Source organism: Megalobrama amblycephala, linkage group LG19 (genome assembly GCF_018812025.1).
Source record: "Megalobrama amblycephala isolate DHTTF-2021 linkage group LG19, ASM1881202v1, whole genome shotgun sequence".
NCBI classification, from domain to species: domain Eukaryota; kingdom Metazoa; phylum Chordata; class Actinopteri; order Cypriniformes; family Xenocyprididae; genus Megalobrama; species Megalobrama amblycephala.
Window position 1 is genome coordinate 35,686,521 of NC_063062.1, and position 20,615 is coordinate 35,707,135.

The 20,615-nt window shown below is 35.4% G+C and overlaps 1 protein-coding gene across 3 annotated transcripts in view; it reads left to right on the forward strand.

The window, feature by feature from the left end:
* Positions 1–3,275: 3,275 nt before the first annotated feature.
* The window catches only part of ppp1r37 (protein phosphatase 1, regulatory subunit 37), a 64,820-nt gene continuing 47,480 nt past the window's right edge, over positions 3,276–20,615 (forward strand). For 2 of the 3 annotated variants that reach the window (XM_048169231.1, XM_048169232.1), the window contains exons 1-2: positions 3,276–3,970; positions 4,097–4,799. In XM_048169231.1, coding sequence (XP_048025188.1) covers positions 3,923–3,970; positions 4,097–4,799 — 751 coding nt within the window. In that variant the 5' untranslated portion in view covers positions 3,276–3,922. The remainder of the gene's footprint in view (positions 3,971–4,096; positions 4,800–20,615) is intronic. The other variant, XM_048169233.1, reaches the window with a different exon arrangement.

Genomic DNA, 20,615 nt, shown 5'->3' on the forward strand with positions numbered 1-20,615 from the left:
CTATTATCATTATAATTGTACAACAAACTAGTACTATGAATTGTGCGGGTGGATTAAATGTAATTAAATCGACATATGTGCGTGTGTTTGAATGAAAGCATATAGTTTAAAAAAAAGTGGTAATAAAATATGACAAGATCTCAGAGTGAAACTGTATCAGACAAAAAAATAATCTTAATTATGACAGATAACACTTCAAAGTGTCAAAAGTCAAAATGTCTGAATAATTTTTGGCTCCAAATTTTTATCAGTTTTAATGGTAGTCCACTGTATGAAGAATTTTTGGGTATAATATGTCACAGTTTACTTTATTTTGCTATCCTCACTTACAGAAATTAACTATTGTGTCCTGCACCCACTAGTGAAAAAATAAATAAAGTTTGGACGCATTACTATTTGTTTCTTGAGCAGCAGATCAGCATATTAGAATGATTTCCGAAGGATCATGTGACACTGAAGACTGGAGTAACGATGCTGAAAATTCAGCTTTGCATCACAGGAATAAATTACTTTGTCAAATATATTTAAATAGTACACAGTTATTGTAAATTGTAATAATATTTCACAATATTACTGTTTTTTTACTGTATTTTTAATTAAATAAATGTAGCCTTGGTGAGCAGACGAAACTTCTTTTAAAAACATTAAAAATCTTAGTGGTTCCAAACTTTTGGACTGTACTGTATATACGTACATATATATATATATATATATATATATATATATATATATATATATATATATATATATATATTGAAAGAAATTAATACTTTTATTCAGAAAAAATGTGTTAAATTGATAAAAACTGACAATAAAGATGTATATTGTTAGAAAAGTTTTCTATTTTGAATAAATGCTGCTCTTTTTAACATTTTATTCATCAAAGAATCCTGAAAAAAGTATCACAGGTTATATATAACCTGTGATGTGATATAATTATATATATATATATATATATATATATATATATATATATATATATATATATATATATACATATATACATATTAAGCAGCACAACTGTTGAAAGTAACATTAAAAGCAAATCCTCATATCAGAATGATTTCTGAAGGATCATGTGACACTGAAGACTGGAGTAATGATGCTGAAAATTCAGCTTTGATCACAGGAATAAATTATATTTTAAAGTATATTAAAATAGAAAACCATTATTTTTAATTTTGATAATATTTTTCAATATTACTGTTTTTTTTGTTGTTGTTGTTTTTTCCCCCCTGTATTTTTGATCAAATAAATGCAGGCTTGATGAGCAGAGAGACTTCTTTCAAAAACATTAAAAAATAGTAATGTGTCCAAACACGCACACGCACGCACGCGCACGCACACACACACACACACACACACACACACACACACACACACACACACACACACACACACACACACACCCTTGTTTATACTACTCTGTGGGGTCCAAATGACCCCTCTAAGATAGTAAGATGAGGAATTTATGACATTGTGGGGTCTTAAAGTCACTATAGCATGATCCTTCCCTACACCATACCGACCCGTCACAGGAACCTAAAGTAATTTCAACATTCTTATATATAAGAATGCTTCAACATTTTAAAAATGTGTCTTAAGATTCTCATTCATATACAAATTTATACAAGCAAACATTTAGCTAGTAATTAATTTAGTATTCCAAAAAGCTTATTTCTACTTTAGAATACTGTTTGTTTAGCATCAGTATTGTTATTTTTGTGGACATCAGAATTCGATTAGGATTCCAATTAGAATTGAGGTGTCGATGACCTCTAGTGGTGAGATGGATGAACTTGAGATGTGGTGTTACAGTCAACACAAACTGGGGTGTTAAAGCACTTTCCATTTATTTTAAAGACTGAGAAACATTGTACAGTAAATAAATAAATAAATAAACAAAATAAATAAAGAACAAGTTCAGTTGAAGATAGCAAGGATTCATAAAATTATTTCATAAACTGAAAACTAAAAAAGATGAGAGGAGAACACTAGCAGACCTTGGACACGTACAGTAGTATTTTCATGATGTTTGTACCATGCTATTCTTATAAATGCCAAGGTTTATGTTTGTTCAGTACTGTGGTATTACCATCACTGTATCACGGCCAGTTGCTTTAAACATCATTCAGTATTTTGCAGAGCAACAACACAAACACTGAGAATAACATTTCACACAGTTGTGAGACTTTCAACATAAACATAATAATGTCACCTAGAAACATCATTTTAGCAGGGAATACCATGCAGTAAAGTCAGGTGACCTTCTCACAAGAACAGTTACATTAGATAAAGAGTCGATCACACAGATAACTCCACACACTATTTTTCCTTACATTTTTTAAAAGTATTGCACAGTCCCATTAACACTGATAATATTGCCAGAGAAAAACAGTGTAAATAAATTGCAGTTCTTGTGCTGTTTGTGACTAGTTTTCTTTTTCTAAAAGACAAACATATTTTTCGACGTCATTCATAAAATATAAAATACTTGGTTTGCCATTTTACTATGTATATAGTATTTACCCAAATAGTCTGAATATCTATATATATTTCTTTACATTTACATACTGTATGTATATATGTTTTTCTCTCAGAATTTTTTTATTTTATTATTATTATTGACATGTAAAAGCAAATGTTACAGGTCAAAAAATTCAACAGCAATAATATAATTATAAACAATAAACAAAAACAGTAAACAAAAACAATACATAATTAATAAATAAATAAACAATGGAAAGGGGAAAAAAAAAACTATGAGCCAGAGGTAATATAACTTAACGTTAATATTAATTAATATTGAAAAAAGGAGAGAAAGGTCCTTTTTTTTTCTTCTTCTTCTTCCTTGTACATCATAAAAATGCATAAATGTTATACTTTGTGCACAACGAACTGGACTTTATGGCTTTGAGATTGCTGGAAGAGGAGATAGTGCCCAAATAACATTTCAAGTCTTGACAAAAAATAATAAAAATAATTATCTCAGAAAAAATATACATTTTTTCTCTGTAACGCGTCATAAACCATCCAACGTGACAGCTGTTTGGAAAGGATCAAATGTCAGCTGATTCGTTGATATTTTTATAGTGATTTATTATAAATGCTAATCTAAATAAATTACAAAAGCTGTTGCTGCGAATGAAAATCTGCCAAAGAAACAAAACCCACCAGCAAATCTGTAATTTTATCGGGAACACTTCCTCGTAAACAAACGCTCGAGTTGAAGCGCTGAAAGTGCGGCAGCTGAAATCTCCGATGCGTTTCCAGCCGGGGTGATGACGTATCTCCGAACAGTCAACACAGACGCGCACAGTCGGTCCGGACTGAAGCTACAACGGGGCCGATATTTCTCTCTTTTTCTGCTGTCTGTGCGCTTTGGCGATGTGAAAAACATCATTCATACACGGCGGCCGGAATAGAGTGTTTACACGGCGCAAACGATTCCGTTCGTGGCGGTTTTGGGGCATGAGAGCGCGCTCCGGAGTGTGACGCCTGTGTTTATTCGCGTTCACTGCGACACGGAAAGTGACAGTGCAGGATTCCTCGTCTTGACAGCTAAAAGACACGACTGGAGCGTCAAACATTTAGATTATTGGCTTAAGGACTCCGTTTTACTACTTTAATGGTGTTGGTGTAGGACAGCAGGCCGGTGGAGAAAGCCTGATCATCATCACCATAATCTTCATCACCCCTCGGCTTGTTTATAGTTGCTTTAAATGCATCTGTCAGTGCTTAACTTAGTTTTCAACGCGAATTTACAGTATTAATAGTGGACAGGGACGTTAATAACACAATGTTTGCTGATAATGTGCATGTGAGACTCTTTTAATGCGGCTAAAACTGATTGTGAAAGATGTTGTAGGTGTCTACAACGTGGATTGGAGCACTTAATATTAAAAACACAGTGATTTTCCTGATGCAACCTTTAAAAATCATTACCACAGCGACGTATGAATGGAGCGAGGTGCGTGAATAGAGACAGGCACTTCTATGATGTGAACTTTTAGTTAGTGATGCACTCACTAAGGTGATTTTCTCCACAAGTTTGAGAGGATTGAGCTGCATTGAAGGGAACTTGTATCGTTTTTAGGGTGTGACAGGCAGTGGCGTGCTCCAGCTCCCTGGAAATGAGAAAATGAATTGCGAGGATCAAGCTGGAGAGTTGTGCAATGCTATAGATTTGTGTAATGTGCCTGATAACACTATATCACATGAAATCCTTCCTCGTGACGGCCTCCTGCTGATGGATGGAGACCAAGGGGAACGGGACGCTGCTGTCCTGGCCAGGTTAAAAGACATCCATTTGAAGGATGATGATTCCACAGAGCTCAAAGCACCGCATAGTCAAAACAATGGATCCATCGCGGTGTCGGCCGACCCTGTTAATGGTTCTGCCGCTGACCTGAACAAGTTTGAGGAACCGCCGGTGACCAACTGTTCTGTTGGAGATGCTGGTAATGAAGCAGGTGATTATGATGATGATAGTGAGATGGATATCGGTGTGGATTTAAGTCTGGATGAAAATGGCATTTTAGAGTTCGAGCCAGCCCAGACTCAAACTGAGGAAAGTGCCTCTCTTTGCGATAACTCTCTAATATCAGAAACTGTCATAGAACTGCATTCGCAGACTCCTTCTGAGGAGCGTAGCGTCGATGTGCCCTCGGAGACGGTCTCCACGGCTGCCACACCGGGCGAGGGAGTTGGGATTAAGCACGGGTCAAAGAGGGTGACCTTTCCATCAGACGAGGACATCGTCTCTGGTGCGGTCGAGCCGAAGGACCCTTGGAGACACGGTAAGTGGACCTTTACGCCTTGTTCAGACTGTCAGTCCAAATCCCATTTCTGTGCATATCCGATTGGAATCTGAGCAAGTGTGAACGGCATATGTGGTTTGAAATCTCATTTCTCTGCTAGTCGGCCTGGTCCACGTGCCTAATAAAGCGAGATGGTCCGTACTGCTGAACTGGATATCCATTGGTCTCTGCTACACATTGTCATATTGTAGGACAACATTGCAAATATGAATGCACGAAATATCGGCCACCATATTGGTATTGATAAATGTTCATTTTTCATGTTATCGGCCCAATAAGAAAATTTGGCCGATATGTTAAAGCCGATAAATAATGGATTATTTATTTCCTTCAGCTGAGACACTTCAGATGGTTTTGAATTTTTTTTTTTAAATATGATTGAAATCACTTCAAAAAGGAAGGAAAATACAGTTAAGTGCAACGTACAGCACAAGTCTGTCATATAGACAACATAAAGTTAGAGAAAACAATGAGAAAATTGTGTGCTTGGGACACCGATATTTGAAAGTCGATAACCGATATATTATTACCGATATATTATTGGCTAATATATCGGTTATCGGCTTTCAAATATCGGTTATTGGCCAAAATTGTCATATCGGTGCATCCATAATTGCAAACCCCTCCATGTTGTAGGCCTACCAACACAACATCATTGCCATTGAAACCAACAGATATTTTTTAGAAAATCAAAGAGCGCCACGGTTCACACACATCGGATCGGACAGTCAATCATTGAGAACAGATTCCAATCGGATACACAAATAATCGGATTTGGACAGTGTGAATGTAGCATTGCAGTTTTTGGGCTGTTGAGTTCAAAAATATTGAGTTGCATCTCAAATCCAGAGCTCATCTCCTGCGGCTTGCATTGATATGTTCATTTTTAATGTTATCGTTATCGGCCTAAAAAGAAAATCTGGCCGATTATATTAAAGCCGATAAATAATGGATTATTTCCTTCAGCTGCGACACTTCAGATGCACACTGTTCACCATGATGGTTTTGAATTGCTTGAAATATGATTGAAATCACTTCAAAAAGGAAAATACAGTTAAGCACAAATCTGTCATATAGACAACATAAAATTATAAGGAAAACATTATAATTGTGTGCTTGGGACATTTTAGGCTTTTAATGGTGAAACTTTTGTCTTTGTAATCAGGCTCTCAAAAATTATATAAAAATTAGGATTTAGATTTATCGGCCAATGTATCTGCTATCGGCTTTCAAATATCGGTTATCGGAATCGGCCAAAATTTTCATACCAGTGCATCCATAATTGCAAACCCCTCCATATTGTCGGCCTACCAACACAACATCATTGCCATTGAAACAACAAATATTTTCAGAAAAACAAAGAAGCGCCACCGTACACTTACATCGGATTGGAACAGTTGTGATACACAGTGCGGACAATCAATAATTTAGAACAGATTCCAATTGGATACACAAATCGGATTTGGACAGTGTGAATGTAGCTTTGCAGTTCTCTCAAAATATTGAGTTGCATGATCTCAAATCCAGAGCTCATCTCCTGCGGCTTGCATTGTTGTTCCACTCTAAATGGTTTGCGTAATTGTGTTCGGACTGCTGAGTTGAAGCCAAGGCTTTGAACATGGCTTCTGTTACCTGTTATGCTCTGAGGATGGTGGCTTTTTCCTGAAAGACTCGGTGATCCAAGTGACATTTGATCCGTAAGTCCTCCAGGGTCATTCAACGGCTCCATAACAACCTTTTGCGCTCCGTCTGAGCCTCAGGCAGCTGTCTCACAGATATGGAGAAAGCTCTCTAACTCTTCCAGACGGTGTTGCGTAAAGCACATTCAGAGATATCAGCATCTTGTAGACGGAGAGTACCGGTTCATTGTTCTGTTTGATTGGCTGCAGTGTGTCTGATGTTTTTGAGCCAGCAAAAATATAACAGCCTCGTTCTTTGCTTTCTAGGCCAAAGGTTTTGAGGTGTGTCTCTGTTTACCCTGCAGGGAATCTCCTTTGCGTATCGCACTGGTCAAGGTGTTGTGTGCGCTGCTTGTGTCTGTGGAAGCTCAACAATTGAAACAACAAAGCCATTGAGACACAATAAACGCAATGTTTTGTCTGACAGCTGCTGTTTGTTTACTTAGTAGTGTCGCATTATAAAGGCAGTTGGAAAATTCAACATATTTTTACAAATATTTGTTATTGTATGTAGTTTAGCCTAGTTTTGCTATTATCGTTTCCAATCTACTTCAAACTCAATTTAGTCATCTTTAGAAGTCTGTCAAAGGACACTTGACTTGAGCTTCATTTATTAATAATAGACATTAAATAACGGTGAACACATGTAATTGATTTACATTCAAATATGAATATAGGCTGCATAAAATCTGATTGTAACAATTTAAAAATGCATCAGTAACAATTTACAAAAACAATAATATGTGCTAACATCATGAACAATGATTTTGCAGTATTAATCTTGGTTAATGCTAATTTCATCTATATATACTGACACATTTTTAACATTTCAGGTTGTTTAAACAAACCTTATTTTTGTACTATGAAACAAACATTAAAGATAGTGTTCATTTACGTTAACCAACATTAATAAATGCTGTAAAAATGGTTTGTTGTTAGTTCATGATACTTGTATATCGGCCACCATATTGGTATCGGCCGATTATATTTTCATTTTTTCATGTTATAATTATCGGCCCAATTAGAAAATTTGGCCAATATATTAAAGCCAGTAAATAATGGATTATTTCCTTCAGCTGCGACACTTCAGATGCACACTTTATGGTTTTGAATTGCTTGAAATATGATTGAAATAATTTCAAAAAATGAAATAGACAGACAACATAAAATTAGAGAAAAAAATGAGAAAATTGTAATTGTGTGCTTGGGACGTGGCTTTTAATGTTTAGACTTTTGTTTTTGTAATGATGCTCTCCTATAATTTGGATTTAGATTTATCGGCCAATATATCAGTTATCGGTTTTCAAATGTAAAGAATTATCGGTTATCGGTGTTTGCCAATATCTTCATATCGGTGCATCCCTTCATGATACGTAATGCATTAACTAAGTTTAACGACTTTGACCTAGTTGCTAAGTGTTACATGTACATTATTCATCGTTTTGAAGATCATTAGTTATGTTTACTAAATTAAAAATGCATTGTCTTATTTGGTGTCAGCAGTGTACATTTTAAAGGATCCAGTTATCCCAGGCTGTTTGTGGTAATAGCCTGTAATGTTTAGGTATCTGATTAGCTAGCACAAAGGTTGCTGGTTAATTTCCAAGTAATGTTGTCCGTGGAGAGTTCCAGCGATCCCAATCCTGCTCCACCACTATTGTGACTTTGAGCAGGGCACAGTGTACTTCAGCAGGGCTGTCCTTGCAAATATTGTTCTTAGAGCAGCTAGGGTGAATTGCAGTGGAGTAACTGAGTAGTAACTAGTTAGTTTAATTACTCATGTGAGTAAACCCTGATCTCATTAAAGCTGATCTTAGAATGGTGGCTTTTATATCACAGGTGTTGGCAGTTCTTATTTCACAGTTGCACATTGTTCTCTTTGTTGTTTAGGTATGAGGAAGTACTTTAAGTCACCTGACTGTACTGTACATTCTATAATTTCCTTATATTCTGAGGTTGAACTTCCCACTTTTGTAGCTTGGTTTCCTACACCCTTTCCTCTGACCCAGAGTTTTGGTCTCAGGGAAACACTACAGTGTTTGTGTGTCTCCTATCAGTGACTTCATGAGTGGATCTGAAAGCAAGCTGTTTATTCTCTTTTATTTGGTTGTGTTTATGTTGATGACTTAGCAAAATTTCAAATATAATTATAATAATAAATAGAATAAAAATGTCTGATAAAAAGAAACTTTATTTGTACTCTACCGTTCAAAAGTTTGGGGTCTGTAAGATATATATATATTTTTTTTATGTTTTTGTTTTTTTTCTTTTCACCAAGGCTACATTTACTTGATCTAAAATACTATAATATTAATAAATGTATCTAAAATGATTATTACTGTTTCTATTTGAATTTATTCAAATGCTTTTTTTTTTTTTTTTTTTTTTTTTTTTTTGTGGAAACCATTTGAAATGGTTATATATAATATATCAGTGCTTCCCACAGGTTTGAAATATACTTGCGGTGGTATCCAGGTGGAAAATCGTCCTGTTACCCACGGCACAAAAAATATCTACTACATGTGACAAACAACAAATAATGTGTGACTTTATTTAAAAAAAAAAAAAAAAAAATGGAATTAATTTTGATACAGGTTATGCTGTGTTTTGGGGGGGATATGGAGTAGGCTATTTTTTTATCCATTTACACCATTTGTATGCATATGAATTATTACATTTTTATGAAAAAAAAACACTTGATGATAATGATGATCAGAATTAAATAGGAGTTGTTTCTGGATATTGATCTAGGTTTTAGAGGCAGAATTCTGACATCTGCTGTCTGTAGGAAATACATTTTTAGTGTAATTGCCATATACATCCAGCAGAGGACTCATTAGCTCTTATAAATGCAATATGGAACAAACATGATTGTGCGCACGTGCACCAGGTCTTTGTCTGTGAAATATCCACCATGTCTCCGAGGGTCTTTGCAGCACATGTGGAATTGTCAGTTCTCGCGCACACTGAATGAGCAGGTACGAAACGCATAGAGCGAAGGGAGACTTTCCAATAGTTAGGGGCCGTTTACATGTCACGTCTTTTGCACGCTCATGTTCGTTATTTTAAATGTAGATGCGTGACGAACACGCTCAAATAGAGATCGAAAGCTCTGCCAAGATGGACAAACAGCTGATCACACCTGTACAGGGCGGGTTTTTTATTTTTCATCTCCATATGTAGTAGTATAATCTAGTATTGGAGCTAATGCAAGGTCTGGAAATCCATTTATCCTTTGCTGAAACTTCGTCTTCATAGAGAACGCGGCTCATGATTGCTTAGCAACGAGCGTTTTTGAAAAGAGGTGAAGGTGGCTCAGCTGGCATTTTCCACACGTTTTTAGATATGAACGGCCTCTAAATCGAACGCGGATGGTTTCATTATCTCGGGTGGATACAAAAAGTATAAGAGAATAAAAACAATAAAAGCAAAAATGTGCCACCAAATATACTTGGGCGGCCGTTCATATACCTGGGTTAACTTCTCGCAATGCCGTCTGCCATTTTAAATGAGCGAGCCCTTAAATTAGAATGAATTCTGATTGGCTGTCAGTGTTTTATCCTTCAACAGCTGGAAAAAATCATTCTGAAAGTGAAACTTTATCTATATTGTTATCGTTATAACTGTGGTGTGGACAATGCTATTCTTTTATATTTAGAATGATATTTAGAACTATATCTTATCGTAATCTTTATAGTTATTGTTCTTGGTGGAAATGGGCCTTAAGAATGTTAAACTACATACTGGGGATGTAACGTTAACGATACCCTCATGTATACCCCATTCGATACATATCACAATACTGAAATCACGGTACGATATTATTGCGATACTTCAAGACATATGGTAAATTTGGCTTTAAATTGGGGGTGGAAATGGATAGGCTTGGACTTTATGTTGGTAACCCAATGCACAGGACAATGATGATACCACGTACCAGAGGCGGCGTTGGTGACATGTTGTATTATTAGTCGTTATATTTGATTATTAAAACAGTAATTTAATTAAATGAGCAATCACGTCAACATTCGACAGTCATTTTACAATCATATTAACCTTTGCTTTTTACTAAAAACCCTTCTCATTCATTTGGTGAGGACCATGGCATTTTGAGCAGTGTTTGCACATCCTGTCATGCTGTTGGCCATAAGCCACTGCAGTAGACGCATATTGCAGTATTAAAGGATTAGTCCACTTTTAAATAAACTTTTCTTGATAATTTACTCACCCAATTTACCCATGTCATCCAAGATGTCCATGTCTTTCTTTCTTCAGTTGAAAAGAAATTAAAGTTTTTGATGAAAACATTACAGGATTTTTCTCCTTATAGTGGACTTCAATGGGCACCAAACAGTTGAAGGTCATAATTAGTTTCAGTGCAGCTTCAAATTGTTCAGCACGATCCCAGATGAGAAATAAGGGTCTTATCTATAGAAACCATCACTCATTTTCTGAAAAAAATTGAAAATGATATAAGTTTTAACTAGAAATGCTCATCTTGAACTAGCTCTCTTCTTCTTCTCCTCTATTTGAATTGCAGCAGTGTAGACACTAAGTGTATTACTGCCCTCCTCAGGTCAAAGTTTGAACTAATTTTTATATGCAATATGCTAGTTCAATAGTATATAACAATTAGTTCAAACTTTGGCCTGTGGAGGGCATTAATACGCTTAGCAGCGTCTACACTGCTGCAATTCAAATAGAGAAGAAGAAGAAGAGAGCTAGTTCAAGATGAGCATTTCTGGTTAAAACTTATATAATTTTAATTTTTTTTTTCAGAAAATGAGCGATGGTTTTACTAGATCAGACTCTTATTTCTCATCTGGGATCGTGTGGAACAATTTGAAGCTGCACTGAAACTAATTATGACCTTCAACTGTTTGGTGCCCATTGAAGTTTACTATAAGGAGAAAAATCCTGGAAACTTTAATTTATTTTTGACTGAAGAAAGAAAGACATGGACATCTTGGATGACATGGGGGTGAGTAAATTATCAGGAAAAGTTTATTTAAAAGTGGAATAATCCTTTAAGGCTAATGAATAATCAATTAATTGATTAATTTAAACGACAATCATGGGAATTTGTGTAAATTTGTTTTTGAATCTAGTCTTGTTCTGGGGGAGATTTGACACTTTTTAACACTTTCATTTAGGTACTTTTTGATGTGTCTTGGCTGCAGGGAAAGGGCATGGCTGGCGTGGGTGTGTTTTTCTCTCTCTTAACACACACACCGCCCCCCCGTGACCGTGGCACTGCTGTGTGAATGACTTTGAGGTCCGCTGGCATGACGTGGTGTGAAGATCTATTTTGGAGCATATCGCTCAGATGTTACTGACCTGTGGTGTCTCTGAGAGCTCAGCACAGCTCCGGGCCCCTCGTGCACATCTGACAGTGGGATAAAAAAAATCATTCATTCATTGAATGATACTTATTGCAAGAATATTGTGTTCAAGTTTGGAAAGCTCTGGAGCTTTAGCCTCTTAATAAAGTTTTTTGCTCCCAAAGTTTTACTTTAATCTAGATTTAGTGGTGGTGTTGTGTTATTCGTATGATGTTTTATCATTTATAGGGCACCTAACAGGCTTGTTTCTGCCACTAAATAAAACAAATAAAAAGGTAATTGCAACTATTTATCTCACAATTCTGACTTTTTTTCTTAGAATTGTGAGATATAAACTCGCAACTCGGAGAAAAAACGTCAGTCTTTTCCCCCTCACAATTGGACATTTTAACACAATTGTGAGTTTATATCTCACAATTCTGACTTTATAACTCGCAATTGTGAGTTTGGGTCAATGACGTGACAGGTTTTTTTTTTTTTTTTTTTTGTCCAAAGGCCTTAATAATAATAATAAAAAACAAAGATATGACATCCAAAGTATGTAAGGTAGTACAACTAGATCTCTTTTATTGAATCCAAAAGGTTTTAATTATATTTTGCTACATATAAAGGTATTTTAAAGATTTTGAAGTGTCAAAAGATCATTCGGTTTAACCGTCCAAAGGCCAATACATAATTTAATTTTTGATTAAAATATCCTAAAATGTAATAAATGTATATATTTTTTTATTCTGGTATAATTTTATAACATCATATATCAACATAGTGCAAAGTGGTATTAAAATTATGTGTAGAAGTCGTTGCTTTGTTATGAGAAAGAATGTCCGGAAAAATGAATTTCATTGTCATTTGGAGTAACCAATATAAAGGGACCATTTTGGATCAAGTCATGCGGTCAATATCATGTGACAGGATGTGACATCATTCAGACACTTCCAAAGGACCACGTGATCATGAAGCAAAGTAACTAACTAACTAACTAACTTGATCATACGCATGTCCTGAAACATAAACAAAATACAAAACATAATAACAAAAAACATAATACAAAACAGAAACATAATACAACCACTATAAAACATGTAAAATGTTGTAATATTTTAAAAACTTGTACTAAATATAAAATGTTTGATTGTCCTTTTGTTAGATAGCTAGCTAGATATCAGCCTGTTAGCATTGTTTGAAAATATCGTCTTTTGGTATAACCAAAAGTGTCATTCGGTAAAACTGAATTTTTGGTTAAACCGAATGAAAAATTTTGTCCATCTTGTAAAAAAAGCAGTGTTAATTGATTATAAAAACCACATAATCTCACTGTTAAAACTTAATACAACTTCAAAATTAATTATATCTTTATTGATTTTTTTTTTTTTTTTTTAATTGTTTTACTCTTTTGAAAACCTTATTCGTCAATGACCCGTTTACATCTTGCAATTCTGAGGAAAAAAAAGTCAGAACTGTGAGATATAAACTTTCAATTGTGAGGGGAAAAAAAGTCAGAATTGAGAGAGAAAAAGTCGCAATTACCTTTTTTATTTTTTATTTCATGGCGGAAACAAGCTTCCATATTAATCAGACAAATTTGTTCTTTTCAAACAAAGAAAATGTTGCTGATCAAGCCAATGAATTAAAGCATTTCCTCATCATTAATATGAACCCATTACATCCTTTTACCTACCCAAGCGATTGCCCTTCCTCTTTATAAAAGTCTGACTTTCGTTGTCACTGCAAGTTTAGAGCAATAGCAACGATTTCAGAGAGGTAGGACGAATAGTAGATTGCTTTCATTTTTTTTATGCTTTGTTGGTCTGTGAGTTATTGGGAGGCTTACGGAGGAGATTGTAATTCATGACTCAATCTCATTTGGTCTGTGGTATTTCGACTTTGGGAAATGAGTCTGAAACATTGTAGCTTTATTATTGTTCTAGAACTTTTCAAGACATATCATCTCTATTGAGGGGTTGAACAGATTTCAGGTTTTTGTGTTGTTATTACGGTCACCTTATAAAGATCTTGGGAACTTTTTACCATGCCTTCATTTATTTTTCTGCTACTTCTTAAATGGCTTTTTGATTGTCTCTCATTCAGTTCCATAATTTCTCTAACAATTAACAGTTTTGCTCCTAATAAAGTTCTTGGAAAAGTTTTTGTTATTGTTTATACAAGGACATAACCAGTGTTGGGGAAGCTACTCTGAACAAGCTACAAGCTACTCATGAATTAAAGTAGTTAAACTACAGTCAAACTACCCTTTTGAAAAAGTAGTTAGCTACACTACAAGTTACTATCAAAAAGTAGCTAGCTACATTGAAACTACTATTAATTTTTTATTTTAAGCATATTACAAATAACTGGATAACTGTTAATGAAGAATGTTTAAGTAAGATGTTTGGGGTTTAAACAAAGCAATGCACTACAATTATGATTTCAAAGCATAGTGTTTTATTTTGTAAACTATATCAAAAAATACAATACTCAAATGTATAGGCTACTCAAATGTCAATACTCCTATATCTTACACTCTCTTTGCACGCTTTATATATATTAAAATTCTGAATGTATTAGCCTACATATAAATGCAGGATTCACGCTCAAAATTGCTACCATAACACGTGACAAAAATATGCAATAATAAAAATAAGCATAAATGCAGAAGACAAAAAAAAAATTAGAATTTTTGTATCAATATTTTTGAAATTATATTCCAATTATTTGTAAAATGACAACATCTTAAATGTCTCTACACGAATCATGCGCTTCTCGTGTGAACATTCTTGTTTTCTGTTCAGTTGACGCATGCTTTGCCAATGCAATGACTCAAAACACCGCGTTAGTGATCTTATGTTCATTATAAAACTGGCGGGACAGATTACACTATGGCGGGTCACCACTGCAATAATATAGTTTGCATACATTTGATATAGACTGCAATAAAGCAGAATAATCCATTTAAAAAGGCTATTATTCACCTGTATGTGCTTGAAGTCTTCGGCACAGACCGCGTTTTAATCATGTTTATAACCTTTAATAATCGATTCGTGCAGTGTGAACCCACTCCTGTCCTTTACATAATCATTAGGCGATCTCTTCTCGATGAACTGCTGACGAACTTATAAAGCTGCAAGATGCGTGTTATAACAGTAGATGGCAGTAATGCACGATTTTAGTTCGTGATCTGAAGACGCTGTGCTTGACACCGCTACTTGCTGGAAAATGTAGTTAACTACTGGAAAAGCTACACTGTTTTAAAAGTAGCTGAACTACATACAAGCTACTGAAAAATGTAGTTAAACTAGTAGCTCCGCTACATGTAGTTAACTACTCCCCAACACTGGACATAACTATGTCAGTGAAGAGCATGCTTGAGGTGAAATAGCTGAGATGTGTGAAGTAAACAAACCACTGTTGGACATGGTTATTGGACAAATTAGTGTGTCTACAGGGCCCATAGTTGAAGAAACATTACCAAAACCAGCTTTTGCTGATGCATTTTGTCTCATGCCTTCAGCTCAGAGGAAATGAACTTGGTGATGTCTAGGCTTGTTTGATGAAACAGGAGGACACTATGCAGTCTTGCTCAAGTGTGTGAGCGTTTCTGTCTGTATCCTGAGGGGCTTGATTCTGTCTGCTGACAGCACCTCACGTTAATTGCCAACATTTAACTTTTGTTTACATATCATCCTTATCAAACGGCAGTGCAGAGTTTAAATGAGCTGTCATTATCTTCGCTCTGAGGAAGACCAGTGCTTGCTGTGCTTTACAGTTTGAAGTTTGGGCAATCACACTCCAAGAATCTGTTTAAACTGAGACCTAATTATCGTCCTGGCTGAAGGATTCACATTTATAAACTTGTGTGTTGTGCCGTCTTGATTAGTGGTCGACCAATTTTGTTTTTTTTTTGATGGCCGATGCCAAAAATCACAATCACAATTATTTTGGTCAATATTGAAATCACGACTATTTAACATGATTATTGGTGGGCTGTATGATCAAAGTCTTATTTCATATGAGTAATTTTAGATATCTGTAAAATTTATCGATAGTCTTCAGCAAAAACTAATACTAGGTTAACTAATGCAGCGTAAAAGGTCCTCAAAACAGTTACAGAAGACAACAAGTAAACAGTCAGCAATACATTAAGAACTAATTACAAACAAAAAGACAAATACAACAGAACAAAAATTCAAATGAAATAAACAGTGTTTTAAAGGGTTAGTTCACTCGCCCTTATGTCGTTCGAAACCTGTGAGACTTTCATTCATCTTCGGAAGGCAAAATGAAGATATTTTTGATGAAATAAGAGAGATTTCTGTCCAGATCTCTTTTATGAACTTTTTGAAGTGTCAAAGTGATAGTTGCGTAGACTGTCAATGGAGGAACAGAAATCTTACAGTCTTACAGGTTTGGAACGACATGACGGTGAGTAAATGATTTTGGATGAAAGTCTGGCATGGCGTCAAAATAAAAGTCCCATTTCCAATACATCAGCCACACAGAAAAACTGATCGGCCGATGCCGATATTTAAAAATGCCAAATATCGGGCGATTATATTGGCCTTTGTGTTATATCTGTTGACAACTAGTCTTTGCGGTATATCGGTCATCCACTTGTCTTCATCTCTCAAATGTGTGAGGTAGGGTTGTTATGGTGAGGAAATTTTCCCAGCAGTTAATCAACATGTGACAACACCGATAATACCGGGGATTGAGGGATGGGGGTTCCCTCTTTTGCACCTCGCTAATTTGAATGCAAAAGTAAAATACGCACAGCCGCACATGCAGGCATTCATAACGGTGCTGAGCAGAGCGAGCGTTTTCAGTTAATTACTATGAAAGTTGAGCTTCCCTAGGAATAAACTGAAAACAGTCCGTGCCAGTAGACATGCACCATTATTAATGCCCTTGCGGCCATGCGTATTTTACTTTTGCTTTCAAATTAGCACCAATTTAGGGGCAGCACTTGCTTGAATGATGGGTTGTTATTCTTAATGAAAAACACAACAACTAGAAAAACACAACTAATCCTTTGCAGGCTCCCTATTAGCACTGGGTTTAAATACAAAATATTGAGAAAAAAAAAAAAAATCCTAAAAGACGTAACCGGTGTTGCGGCTGAACACCACCAATACTGACTATTGCAGCAAGCCTAGCGTTTAAGATGCAACAGAATGGAACAAAATGCAGGGCTCTCAAAATGTGTTTTTAAAACACATTTGCAATTGACTGTCTGTGAATTGACTGAACTAAGTGTAATATTTACTGATGTTTAATATTTACTCATTTAATATGTTTAATACATCTATAATATGTAAATAATGTCTTGCACAAAGCACTTTGAGGTTTGCACTTTACTTTAATGGCAACAAAAGCATTCTGATTCTGAGAAGTTGGACTTTTTAAATTGACGTCAATTTTGCTATGAGTTCAAATCAGAAAATGTAGTAATTATGTGAAGAATTTCACAGAGAAATTGTTAAGGTCATTGCACACTTCGCATGTTAAAAAATAAATTCGACCTCACGTTATGTCAGTGACGTTTGCACACGGCCTCCGAAACTTTCGTCCGTCAAAAAAATATTCGGATCAGGTTCGATTTTCTGCGTTTTTCGCATCCGTGCCACGAATTTTGAGAGATGTTTTGACAATTCATAGCCACCGTACGCGAACGCAAAAATCCCGAATGCCATCTGACAAGTTGATCCACGTTGCCTACAGCACAAAACAGCAGCACAGAATGACAAACAACGTGAGGAATACAAAGAGACCGAATATAAAGACAGATTGTGCCAGTAGCAAAGCATCAAACTGAGTGACTGACATCCTGAAGTAAACTTTGAAACACTCGGATAATCCCGCAGCTCCTTGATGAAGTGAATTCTCCTTTCTCTCTATGCAATCTCGGAATTGAATGGACCCAATATTTCCTCTTTATTTTTCTCTTTTTAAGAAGAGAGGAGATAACAAAATCGTGCTCACTGCTTGAAGACTTCATTTTGTATTGTTTTGCGATTTTATTTTTATTTTATTTTCTCGCAACGCATTTATTTTTACGCATCGGACTCAGTGTGCAAAGGCCTTTACTCAGTGTATAGGTCATTTTATTGCATGCTTCACTTTTTTATTTTGAGTAGTTTTGATGTTGAAAATTGTGGTTGCATTAACTTATTATAGTTATAATAAGAATTTATAGTATTTGTAGTTTTTTTTGTGTGTAGTTTGTGGATTGAGCTGGATTAAAATGGCCTCTGGCTTTGTTTCCTCACTTATTAATCTTTTACAAACATAAATATATATTGCGCAGTTAATATTCAGAGGCTTCGGGGCAGGCAAGTAGACTCTTCCCATGAATTTCAGGGATGTATTTCACAGGAAAGTGGCACAGTTCATTTACACGGGCAATTGATATTCTGTGGTTAGCTTTAACTGCTAGCTCCAGGACATGCTTTTTGTGTTCTACATTGTCATCAAGATGTATTTAACATTCCTGAGAATGACCTTCAAACCATAGGGTTTTGTGTATAAATGTACTGATTTTGTTGAACAGACCGACACACCTGCTCAGAAAGTACATCCCTTTCCCTTTAAACTCTCATGTTTCTTCACGTTTTGCTAGGACTGTGTACTGCAGTACCACTCTCTGTATTGATCTAAGTGTAATGAGTTTGAATCTGAAGGAGCAGTCTTTAATTTAGACATCTGGCCAACTCAGCAGCACACACAGTAATTGTTCTCCAATGGTCCTTTTGGAAACATGCCATTCAGAGGAATGCAAACCAAAGGTTTCCACAAAGACTGTTTGCTGATAGACAGTTCTTCATTAATTCACCCCACTCTCATGATTTCATAATCTATGTGTAAGTAGTGGATGTGCCATTAGGAGGGAGATATATCTGTATCACTGTAGCATTTTCAGATGAAATCTTACCACTGTGCAGGTCTGTGTAACTTGGTAGATCTGGAATCTGGAAGTGGTAAACACATACACGCCCACAATCACGTTTGGATGTTTTTTAAGGTTATGAAACCTACCCAGATGGCGTGTCCAAATAGCTGTGCAGATTTGGTAAAAAGAACAAGGCTGCACTTGAAAAACATGCATGCTTATCTCTTCTTTGAAGACATTTAATGACTTGGAGTAAATTATTTCATCTCATACTCAATGCCAGTGCTGCTCTGCCTTCTGTGAAACTGCTGGAGGTGTAGTCTAGTCAACACGTAAAATCAAATGGCATTTAACTGTGTGCATTTGGAAATATTAAGGAGTGTACTATTTTCTCATTTTGGGAAGTCTCTCTGTGTCTTTCTCTATCTGGGAACATTTACCCATTTACCCACTGAGACTTTGTAAGCACTCTCCAAGCTAATGCTTTTCCAAGGACATGCTGTACACAGAGTACATGGAGCACATTCAGTGCCCTTCTCAGACTCTGCCCACGGCATAAAGTCTAGTTTTCACTTCATACATTATAAATTAAATGTAGATTAATCCTTATTAAAGCTACAAAAGTGAATCAGTCAAAAGCAGTGGGTGATTTTTTTTGTTTTTTTTGTTTTTCTGTCTTTTGTTCTTTGATTTGCATTAATGACAGACAGCAGCAGGATTATTAGGCTGCTGTCACTTTAAGACCTGACGCGGATCTGACACATCCTATTTTCTCACAACTCTTTTTGTTCATATAACTTTTTTTTAAACTAATTTAAGACTGTGCTTATGAGGATACTCTGCAAAATGGGAATGTTGTGTGTTTTTGTTCGTTCAATTGCGAAAGAGAACTCAATGCGGTGCTGGCATGCTGTCTGTTTACTGATTTGAGGGTTTTTTTCTTGTTGCACTTGAATGGTTTAATAGTGTTATATTGAAAAAAAAAAAAAATAATCGCATGCATTTATTTTGACATCCCTAATTAAAACATAATCCAGAAAAATTTAAACGAAAAACATGGAATTTTGAAAAAAATAAAATTGATTTCTTAGGGCCCTAAAGAATAATAATAATAATAATAATAAAATTAATTGTTGAATTGATTGTGTTTGTTTTTTTGTTTTTTGTTTTTTTTACACATGCTTTTTGATAACTAAAATTTAAATTAACCATTAAAATAGAATGCTGAAAAATCAAAATGGGAAAAAAAAATGGAATTTGATAAAAATTTAACTGAATTTGGATTTCATAGGGCCTCTACATATGTGTTCTTAAGAAAGGTTGCAGCAGAGAGTTAAATTTGTGCAAACCAAACAACCATAGACATGAAGTTAATGTTTTAAAGATTTTTATGTTAAGGCCCATTCACACCAAGAACTATAACTATAATAACATCCACACCAGCGAACGAAGCACGTGCTGCTTTTTCAAAGTAGCAAAAACAGATGACTTGCTGCTGCTTTAAATTACACAAAAACATCATTCCGTTGCATTTACGTGGCTTTTACCAGCAGATGTCCTGTGAATCTAGCTAGTGTTATCGATCTAATCTATCAGTGAATTTACCCGACAAAGTCAATATAGTGGAATAAAAGCAATGCCTAGTCTTTTTCACTGCAACTTCAAAGGAAGCAATGCTGTCGAAGCTAGCGCTGGATACCTGAGGTAATTTTATGTTACACCGTTTGCTAGCCTGGCATTATCTCATCTCTGTTAATACTTCTCACCATTTATTCCAAGGGTATTCCCATTGTTTTCCAAATATCCATTTTTTTTTAAAGTATCCTAATCAGAGGGTTATTATGATTAGTCAATCACAGTCATATTACAGCCACAGTCTTTGGCTGTAATA